This window comes from Echinops telfairi, unplaced genomic scaffold (assembly GCF_000313985.2).
Source record: "Echinops telfairi isolate 266 unplaced genomic scaffold, ASM31398v2 ScPeMD7_7424;HRSCAF=8462, whole genome shotgun sequence".
Taxonomy (NCBI): Eukaryota; Metazoa; Chordata; class Mammalia; order Afrosoricida; family Tenrecidae; genus Echinops; species Echinops telfairi.
The window spans coordinates 8,509,075-8,520,351 of NW_022111324.1; the positions used below are offsets into that span (position 1 = coordinate 8,509,075).

Sequence of the window (11,277 nt, forward strand, 5' to 3'; positions counted from 1 at the left end):
GAATAAACAAAGTTATTAACAGTCTTACTCTCATTGGCCATGCCAAATATGCAAAGAAGAGGTTTTCTCAAAAAAAGAAAAAGAGAGGATGAAACTCCTGTATTCATTTTGGCCCCAGAATCTCTTACTGGGTGGCTCCATCTCGTTTGTCTTGACTTTTGTTCTTTTGCCGTCTCCTGGACCGCTTCTCCCCGCTGCAGGCGTCCTCACCAGCAGTCACCAGACTCTTGTCCTTCCACAGCCACTCACGAACCTCTCGTTTTGTCTGGGCGCCAAGTCAGCCAACCAGCACTGCTTGTCTTCATTCCAGCTATGCTGTATGCAGCGGAGGCCCTTTCCTGGCTGATGGCCTGAACAAGCCCTGCAATTGCTAAAATATTAATGGCTCCCTCTCAGGAAAAAAATAGCACGGTGAAGTTTTCTGGCATAAATGAAAATTTCCAGAGAGTTAGAAACATGGAGGAAGTAGACAAAAATGATCCTTTGGAAAACTGTCTCAGGGTTGAAACAAAAGTGGACGCCCATTGCCCTCCTTTCCCCATCAAAGTGCTGAGGTCTCGCCGTGAGAGACGCAGTCACTGCTGGCTGAGAGTCGGGATTTTGACCACGTAGGTGGACTGTGTAACAAGGCAGATGAGTCCTGGGGCTTGGCTCAGCAGGGTCCCTGGGATAGAGGAGGAGGGAAGGCCAGGCTAGAGCAGAAAGCCCAAGGGAGCCATGCAGATCAAGTGAACATGGGGGTCCTACAATGAAGAATGCATGTGACGTGGTTGTGGGGGAGGGCTGAGGAACACTGAGGCAAACATCCAGGTGGCCTCAACTGCAAAGAACTGCGGTTCCTCTATGGTCCAATTCTTAATTAAGACACTTAGCCCTTCATGCTGTAATTATGCAATTTCCCAACCAGATGCTGTCATTGTCCTCCTCGCATCCCCGTTGATGGGCTCAGTGCTTGGCCATGTTCAAGGGTATTTTCTGAATGAATAGATGAGTAATTGACACAGACAGAATAAAGAGCAATAACTGACCCGTCACAAGTGCAGAACAGTGAATGTCATATTTTTTATTCCTTTTATAATGAAGAGCATATAAAGGGTTGGCAAGAGACAGATCTCAAGAAGAAGACAGGTGATGTCAGTGGGGTCACCGTGGTCCCTGTCAGCCGGCATTGTCGTCCGCCCGCCCCCTGCTCCCCACCAAGGGTCTCAGGCTGCAATAGACCACACTGAATCTTTAGTGATGTTTATTATCAATTCTCACCAGAGAATACTATGTGACAAATATCATTGTAAGTCGCTTACATGTTAGTTTTTGGTTTTGTTTCAGTTGGTGCGACTACAGGCAGTGCCAGAGTTAGGAACAAGGTTCATCCCGAACTTCATCTTTACCGATTTGTAAGCAATTTGCACCAGGTGCCTATGGCTTTTATTTAGCCTTCCTTTAATGCAAGAAAGGGTTTAAAGCCTTTGTCAATGATTTACAAGCTGTATGTGTGGCAAGTGAAAGTGATGGCGATGAATTTGTTGTGAGGGGGGTGGGACCAACCCTTTCAACAGGAGGCCAGATTGAGAAAACATGGAAGGGGAGTAGGAGTTGTCCATAAGGGAGATGCTCCTAACCCAAGAACTGCCTGTACTAACAACAAAATTATTTTGTAGAATCGGGCTACGTGGAATCACAACATTTCAGTGACTGACTGAGCAGAAGCCATTTATAAAGCTTTCTTCTTTCTGTCCTTTAAGTACTACTTCAGTCATTCTAAAAAAGTTATTGGTATAAGTGCACAACTACTTGTTACTGCAATGCTATAGCTAAAGCAGGAGAAAATTTGACAATGCCAGAGAACATAAAAACTGTTGGCAGCAAAAATAAACAAACAAGACCAACCCAACAAAAACACACCCCCAAACAGTAAAACCGTAGTGTGTGCTCAAAGCACATGCAGGGCAAAACCATGTGATTTTAAGCATCATTTTACCTGGGTAATCATGATGGTTCTGAGAAAGTGCAAGGGAAGATTCAAAAGTAAATTGACATAGAATTTTAATCTTGTAGATGGACTGATACATGTAAGCTGAGCTTAAGAAATGGTTTTGTTGTTTGCATTAAGTACAGGGATATTTTTATCTTAAAATATCAAGTTTTGCTGAAAAACAATCTTCCAGTTATTTTGAAGCCACCCCCTCTGACAGTGTCACCTCGTGTGCTTCCCACTCTTCCAGTGATGTCACCGGACTGTACTCCTCCCACCCCACCCCAAACAACCCTGAGCTGTACAGAGCAGGGAACTGGAGCCCCAGCCCAGCCTTTCCCACCCAGCCAGTCTGGATCAATCCAGGCTAACTTTTCTAGGAGCTCCGTGTGGCAAATGCAGGCCTTCCGAGGCATCCTGGGCTATTCTCCAAGTGGCAAAGACTCACACCGCCTTTTTTACTTCCCCAAACAACCTGGCCGCTCACGATGTCGCGCTCCCAGTCTGAACTTCCTTGTCTGTCCTCGCCTTTCTTCTTTCTGTCTGACTTGAGACTGCCGCTGACAGGTTCTTCCAGCTTGTGCACACATTTTCATGACTGAGTATGCTGAGACGCTTTTCCTGCCTGAGGGAATTCTTCTGGTCCTAGCTTATCAGCTCTGCTTCCAAACCTTTTCACCTCCACATTTCACCTTCCATTGCCCTCATTGCTGGTGCTTAGCATTTTGCACTTGAACTTCTAAGCATGTACACACCTCATGTGGCGGGGGAGAGTGGAAGCACCTCTCCTCCAGGCAGGGGGGCTGCCCTTGCGGAAGACCCTGGATTTCACTGAACAGATACAGCTGAAGACAAGTTTGAGCGCACTCCCAGCCCAGAGTCTGGCCCCGTTGCCCTTACCACGCCGACTCTTTCCAAAAGTGCTTCTCAGCACCAGGCCCTTTTGCAGCTCATTTTGCAGCCAAAGCGGTAGCAAGGCTGTGACAAGTGCTGCCGGAGCAGGCGCTTCTCCAAGCTGAGAGCATGCACGGTGCATCTGTGATGCGCAAGGAGGCCATTGTCAGTTGCTATGGAATGTGCTGAAAGTGTGAAATACGGTTTAATTGTGGATTTCATTATAAGTAGGATACTAGTCAGAAAGACCCCGAAAGCTAGTGGAGCAGCTACCAGCTCAGGGAGAAAAAACGAGAGCAGTAGAAACAGCTATTGGAGTTCCAACGATAGTTAACACACGTGGGCAGCCTGGGGCCCCTTGCCCCTTTCTCTTCACGTGGGTTTGCTATGTGCAAATCTAAACGTTTGCAAATTCACAGTCATAGTCTGTCATCCGGCACATTATGAACTTCCACTGACGATCCCTGGAGGGAGAGAATCAGAAAGCTAACGTTGGTGAGAAAAGACGCTGAAGGAAGACTCCCTTCTGGGGACAAAAAGGCAATGAAGGACACTTGGACCCTTGGAGCTGCAGACACCTAATCTAACTTTGCTCTTCAAAGACACCTCTAGAGAAAACTCTAGAGTTGACAGACAACCCCTCTGTGAGGTCAAGTGGTCTGGCTGCCCCCTCGCCTTATTCAGGTTGCACCTTAAACGCGAATGATTAGCTTGCTGGGGATGGAGATTCCTGTTCATCTCTATTCGTGTCTCTTCACCCAAAGGCACCCCAAGGGCATAGAGGTTAACAACTTGAAATAAACGCAATTATTTAACACTGTCTAGAGTTCTCTTTTACGCCCATAAAGAGTTACGGTCTTGGAAGCCCACAAGGGCAGTTCTACCCGTATTATAAGGGTTGTATGAGTCAGGACTGAGGCCTTAACTCGATGCCAGTGAGTTTGTTTTCTCCCCCTGGGTGGTGCTCAGCTATGGAAAACCCAACGAAAACCCACTCGTGTGTCAGAACCAACTCAACAGCGACGATCGTTGTCTTTTCCCCATTTAGTCTTCCTTTCACTGAGTATTCACCAAATGCTAGGTTCCGTGGGTTACAAGTTGGGCTTTGATCAGCAGTTCAAAACCACCAGCCACTCCCTGGTGTTTTCTACTCCGTACAGGCTCAGAAATTGGTAAGGCCAGCTCTCCCCTGTCCCATTGGAGCTCTATGAGTTGGCATGGACCCAGTGGCAATGAGTTTGGTTTGGAGATTCTGTATCACACACACCGTGTTTTCCTTCAGAAAATAGTATTACAGAGATATGAAGGGAGAACTTTCATATCTCTTAACATGAAACAGGAAATGTCTTCTATTTTGAATAACAAATTGAATCACATTTTTTTTTTAGCAGGCAGGGATGATAGGAGACCACATGGACTTGCCCAATTTTGAAAAGCATAGTTTGCATATATTTTAAGAAATATTTTTTGGCAAGGGCAAGTTAGTGTTCTTTGTTCATATATTTCACTGCAAAAACCAGCAATGTATTGAGTGTCTTCTCTGCATGGTCCACCTCTGGCCTAATATAGATTAGTGATGATAATGGCGATAGTAATATTAATAACAACAAGAGTTTACGGAGTATCTCTAGTAGATCCAGCATGGTACTAGATTTCTACCTGTCTTCTCATGTAACCCACCAATGATTGCTTGTTGAGTCAATCAAACAGGTTCGGGGGAGGGGTTGGGGTGGGAGACGGGGAACACTAGACTCTGAGAGAGGATAAATGACTTGCTTTAAAGTAGAGTGCTCCTTATGTCATGTGCTAGTTCCCATTAGCTCAATTTCAACTTAAGTGGCAAGATTCTTGCCCAAGTTCTTGGGCTCATATCTTTCCCTTTCTCTTATACCACACTGTTCTTTCACTTAAATCTTGCTCTTTGTCTTATAGCCATAACATACCAGGGAACATTATTGTCAAGTCTTGGGCACACTCCCAACAAAGGGGAAAATGTCTCAGCTATTCTTTATTGATCATGGAGTTCCATAACCTTAGAATTGTCCTCTCTTTTCAATTTGCAAGGCCCTTTCCCAGTTCAGGCTTTCCTAACCACCCAGACTCAAAAGACCTCCGGCATGAGATCACATAACCTGACATTTATATTACTGTTAAATGATATTGAGCAAAAATTCAGACTTGGTCCTTGTGGCAGTTACATTATTTTCTGTCTACTTGAGTGAAGGGGTGGAGTCTAGTCTGTCAATCAGGTCATAGCCAATGAGGCTTCTGTGTGAGCAAGGCCTTCTCTTGAGGATTCTGGGAACTCCTGCCTTCCTCCCTGGAGGCAGGACACTCACTCTCTCTGCTTGACATTCCTGTTGACAAGCCACATGGAACCATGCTGATGGAGCCAGAGCCCTGGAGTTGCATCCACTGCCATTGGACCCACAGGACTTTCCACCTACTGGCCTGTGATCTTCTTGCATTTGGCATCATTGCACATGCTGCGTGAGTCTGAAGAGGAATTCATGGGCTAATATCAAACTTATGGACTTGATCTGGACTGGATGGGATGTTTTACTGATGCATAATTAATTCTTGATATAAAGCTATCTCTTACACACATACGAGTGTGTCTGAATTTGTTTCTCTAGTAAACCCAGGCTAACACAGTCCTATAAAAGACTTTACAGGGATTCAATAAGCCTCAGCCTCTGGTTTATTTTCATATCATCTCTCCAAAATAGTGGGGAAATTGGTTAATTTTTTAAAATTCTGGACACATTAAATAAGTTACAAGGTAACTTCAATTTAGTTAGACAGTCATTAAAAATATAAATACACAAAAGTGATTAGGGATGCATGAACTTTTCATGTTTCATTATTTAATGAGCTAATGTAAATTTTATTTGGTTGGCAAAACATTGACCTATAACTTTTCATGAACTCATTTGCTATATAAAGGATTACCACCTGACTAAGGTAGGTAAACCGAGCCTTGTAACACCTTTATTTCCCCACATCTCTCTCCGGTCAACAGAAAGAAACACTCTTGTCTTCTCTGATTGCTTAGCTTTGGTTTCCTATACTTGAGATAAAGACAGAGCTGGCTGTGAAAGAAAAGGGAAGGGGAAATGTTGGTGCTGGGTTTTCATTGTTATTTAAACTGTCCTCTTTCACTCCTAAATATAGTTTGTAAATTTCAGGTGTGTTTTTTCTTTACATGTCCTTCCTCTTTCTTCCCCCCTCCCCTCCCACAACCTGAAAAAAGCCCCCCAAAACCCAAACCCAAACTTGCTGCCATTCAGTAGATTTCAACTCAGAGTGACCCTACAGGCCAGGGTCAAACTGCCCCCATGAGTTTCCAAGACCGCAACTGTTCATGGGCATACAAAGCCCCATCTTTCTCTCTCAGAATGGCTGGTATTTAGAACTGCTGATATTTGTGTATCACAGCCCGATGTGTAACCCCTATGCCACCTCAACTCACTGCCATGTAGCCAGTGCTGACTCATCGTGACTCTACAGGACCAGCTAGGACTTCCCCTGCGAGTTTCCAAGACTGTTTATAGGAGCAGAAACCTCGTCTTTCTCCAACGCCACCTGAAGTGGGAGTTAAACGAAGGCAAGAGATTGAGGGGAGTTCTGTGTAACAGTCATGGGTACCCCTCCAGTCCTTTGTCTTCTCTTCCTGAGGACAAAGTGCTCTTGCAACTGAGTGAGAGGGAGAGCTTAGACCATGATGGGACACCAGTTTAGGATTCTCTACTCTGGACCAGGCCTGGAGTCCGGGAGTCCTCATCTCCGCAGGGGAGTTGCTCCATGCCATGAGCTCACAGAAACAGCTCATTCCTCATTGCTTCCCATGGTCCAGTCAACCCCTGGCCAGGAAAATACAACATGGACAATCTGGAATAAAAATTCTCATAGAACCATGCATGCATGCAATTAGTCCTTGGGCTCGTTAACCCCCTGCCCATGAGAATTCTAGATGCACCTTTCCACAGCAGAGAACGTGGTTGTTGCTCCCCGGATATAGTAGTCATAACTGTAGGAAACCATGTCTACCTCTTCACCATAGTGGCCTGGATACTCTGTTGTCAGCCTGTGTGCAGAGAACAAAGGGTTAGAGGACAAAGATCAAACATATTATAGTCACAATATGCTTGCTGGGAGCAAGCAAGAAACGTGAGATAAAATTTGAACATGAGATAAAGTTGAGCTGGGGGTCTATGGCCACCACAGAATCAGCCCATTCCAGATAGATGGCTCCCCTGTCTCCTGCCACTTCCCATCTTCCTTCGGCTTGCCATTAAACTATACACAGAAAGGCGTGGATCAATTTCCGGCCTTGAGAAAATATCAATATTAATCTCATTCTATTTAAATCTCAAATAGTGATGTTTTCAAACTGTGAATTATGATGCATTAGTGGGTCATAAAATCAATTTAATTCATTCTGACCAGTCTTAAGAAAAAAGAAAAAGTCATGTCTGTGTGTGTGTGTAAACTTTGTTTAATGCCACCCACTGCCATTCAATCATTTCCAACTCATAAAGATCCCATATAAGGGGGCATAGTGGGTTACAAGTTGGGCAGCTAACCACAAGGTCAGCAGTTCAAAACTACCAGCCATACCACAGGAGACAGATGAGGTCTTCTATTCTTATAAAGTTTGCAGTCTCAGAAACCCAAAAAGGTCGTTTGAACTCATATTTTTACCTGCCCTATAGGGTCACTATGGATCAGAATAAACCCCATGGCAATAAGCTTAGTTTGGGAAGTCATAAGTTTTGTCAGAGAAACAAAGGTAGTTAAGGCACATGCCAACCTCTATACTTTCTCACCGCCATCAGTTCAATTCTAATGTACTGCAACTGTATAGGACAGAATAGAACTGCTCCCTAGAATTTCTGAGATTATAAATCTGTACAGGAACAGAGTCTCATCTCTCTCTTATGGATTGTCTGGTGGGTTCAAACCCCTGACCTTTCAGTTATCAGACCAATAGTGTCCTATGTGTGTCCTGTGCATGTGTGCACTTGCATTTATATAACGGGATAGTTTAAAATGTATTTGTTACTATAAGCCAGGATCAAAAAAGTTCTTGAAAAATATGTAATTAGAGTATAAGCTCTGTAAGGGTAGGAAGGAACACTGTTAATATAAGAGGTTAATCATTGGACTGCTAACCACAAGGTCAGAGGTTCAAACTCGTGACAAAAACAAACAAACAAACAAACAGAAAGTGACACTTCCTTGTAAGAGTTCTGAAGAGAGAACTGAATTTAAACTTCCTGAATTAGAAACTGAGATAAGTGCATGGGGACCTGTCGGAAGACAGGAGACTGCAGGGAATCAGAAGAAACCAGGACTTCCCATCCTGTGGCTCTGGGTTTCCTGAGGGTGGGCAGGGGGGCGAGTGTCAGTGTGGGTCCAGCCTCCTCGTGAACGACTAGCTCACTTAAGCATCCTTTTGGCAAAACACTTCATACTAAACACTGCTACACAGTCTTAAACCAATTAAAATAATCAAACAAGCCTGCAGCTTGCCAAGGGGAAGGGAAGGGCAGGCCAGGAAGATTATTTAATTTATTCAAATGAGTATATTATTTAAGCTCTTTTATCCTGAGCCTTTTTTACTCCTTTTCAAAAAAATCTCAATCTCTCTCTCTTTATACATGTGTGTGTATACATATACATCACATACATACACAAAAACATCCACAGCCACATACTCATATACATATACATCCTCTTTCCACTTTTGGATAATTGGCTCCTGAGGTAGTAACATTTCTCCCTTTTTCTGCCTCATGCAGTGCAGACAGAAGCAATATGATCTCACCGACTGAGCTCAGAGTCAGTGTCCGGAGTGCTTTGCTGTACGGAGACGCCCTGGTACAGAACTGGGCTCAGCCACAGGCTACCACCGCCTTTTCAGAAGGAAAAGAAGCATCTAGGCTAGTTACAGGAGGAGGGCAGTCTTCCTCAGCATCAGAGATTTGCTTGAGAGCTGATGAAGCTATCAGTCATTAAGGGAAAGGGTATTTTCATTTATTCCTCAATAGAAAATGACTCGGTGAATAGGGAGGGAGGAAGAATTGTGGGGGAGGAGACAAAGAACCACATTTATGGAGAGTTATTTAAAAATAATAGGATATTATTGCTGCTGCTTTAATTTCTTGAGATAGGCTGTGTAAACATATATCAGACATTTATGTTTTTAAAAATACCTCCAGATTCCTTATCCCTCAAATCTAAAGAGTGGTCTAAAAAAAGGTGGAAAAATAAAATTGAAATGGATTTGGAGTCATCAAGGACAAACAAGATTCTAGATCGATCGATTGATAGATTGATAGATCAATAGATTGGTCGATCAATAGATAGATAGATAGACAGACAGACAGACAGACAGACAGACAGACAGACAGACAGATAGATAGATAGAGACTCTGTTTGAGATTCTCAAAAAGCCCACCCCTAGTAAGACTTTGTGATCACCAAGTGGTTGCACCAAAAACTAATATCATAGCTCAGGTTTGTCTCTTGCATCGATTTGACAAGCCAGCAATTTAAGTAGTAGCTGAGTTGATTCCAACGCACAATGACCCCGTGTGCATAAAAATAAAACAACTCTGCAGCATTTTCAGAGGCTGATTTATTAGAAAAAGATTACCAGGGCTTTCGTCTGAGACACTAATGGGTAGACTTGAACCTCCCACTGCCAATTTAACAGTCAAGCACGTTAACTGTTGGCACCACCCAGGGATCCTGCTCACGAGTAGGACACATGGGTTTGTGGAAAGTCATTACGGAGATTCTGCCTTGCAGGGTGTGTGAACATGGAGACAGGCCCTTGTCTTTGGGAAGCAGGTTTTATGTCCCAAATCAGTTAAGTGCCATGTCCTCGGCTGTATCCGTAGTGCTGAGGACACCAGAGACGCACATGGCACACACTTCCAACCACAAACTGGAAGAAACCCCAGCACTCACATTGCCATAAACCAGATGGTATTTCTAAGGATTTTAAAACTAAGGATAAAATGAGGATGTTTTCTCATTCATTCCCCAGAACTCAGCTGAAGTTCAAACAACGCTTTGAGCTGTTGCTTCTGGGTGATCCCATTTTCTGGTTTGGTCCTCTTGGCTCTACTACCCAATGAGCACTTTACCATAAATAACTTATTCTAATGTCCCATTATTTGCTAGCATCCTATATTTGTCATTTTATTTACAGAATGCTGTATTCATGATGATGACCAATATATTGAACTTTTTGCTCATATATACCTTTTATGATCTGAATGGAAGCCCTTGAGTGGCACAAACAGGTGATGTGACTGGCTGTTGGAGCTTACCCAAAGGCAGCTCAGAAGAAGAGTCTTGTAATTTCCATCCCCCAAATCAGCCGTTGAAAATGCCATGCAGCACGGTTCTGCTCTGACACATATGGGGATGCCAGGAGTTGTAATTGACCCGACAGCAACAAGTTATTGGATTTTATGATCGAAATCAGAAGTGGTCATTGAAGAGAAAGTCACTCATTGTAGAAATGATTTGCTAAGATTGACCTACATTCCATATCTAGTAAACAGAGGATGACCATTTCTGAAAGTCAAATAATTGAGGAGATTTTCAAAATAGAAATTTTCAATCTTCTTGTTCTGAAACCTTTCCAGGTAAGCTACAACAAATGAGAATATCTGATTGGAGTGCATTGTTCATGGTATGGAATCCTTAGTTGGTGCTGAATCCAATGGTGTTTGAATTCATTTTTAGAAGATAGGATGAATAAAATCCAAAAGCAGTTATGCATAAAGGAAGGCATACATACAAAAGTGGCAACCCTGCTTCCCTTCCAAAGAGCTGGGTCAATTGGCCAAAGGTGGGGAAAAAAAATGGCCAACGGCTCTACTGGAAGCATAGCACCCTCTTCTGCAGAATCCAGAGCTTTGGAGGTGCAAGGAAGGGTATAGATTGTGCACACCTCTTCTCTTGTGGAAATTGGAGTGTTGATATCTTAATAGGCATCTGAAGAGGAACCTTTCAGCTCAGAAGGCACCCAAAAAATGACTGTGGACAAGCTGCCTTTCCAAAGGAGAGTCAACCATGTTATTATGATTGACGCTACTTTATAAAGGTTAGCCTGTGGGAGTAAGCCTTCAGAACTTTCATTTGTTGGTAGGACATGACTTAAAAGTGAGAAGAAATAGTTGCAAATATCAATTAATAATTGGAACTTGGAATGTGCAAAGTATGATTCTTGGAAAAATAGCAGTTGCAAAAAATGAAACTAAACACATGAAAATTGACATTCTAGGATTAGTGAACTAAAATGGACTGGTATTGGCCATCTTTCATCAGAACAGTGCAGGAAGTACCACAGAAGATGAGAAGACTCCCTACAGTCACTGTACCAAACAGAA

The 11,277-nt window shown here is 43.4% G+C and overlaps 1 protein-coding gene across 1 annotated transcript in view; it reads right to left on the bottom strand.

Moving 5' to 3' along the window:
* Positions 1 to 1,043: 1,043 nt before the first annotated feature.
* Positions 1,044 to 11,277, bottom strand: part of DPT (dermatopontin) — a 35,914-nt gene continuing 25,680 nt past the window's right edge. The window contains exons 3-4 of the mRNA XM_004706747.3: positions 6,846 to 6,953; positions 1,044 to 3,330 (exon numbers count right to left, since the gene is read on the bottom strand). Coding sequence (XP_004706804.1) covers positions 3,264 to 3,330; positions 6,846 to 6,953 — 175 coding nt within the window. The 3' untranslated portion in view covers positions 1,044 to 3,263. The remainder of the gene's footprint in view (positions 3,331 to 6,845; positions 6,954 to 11,277) is intronic.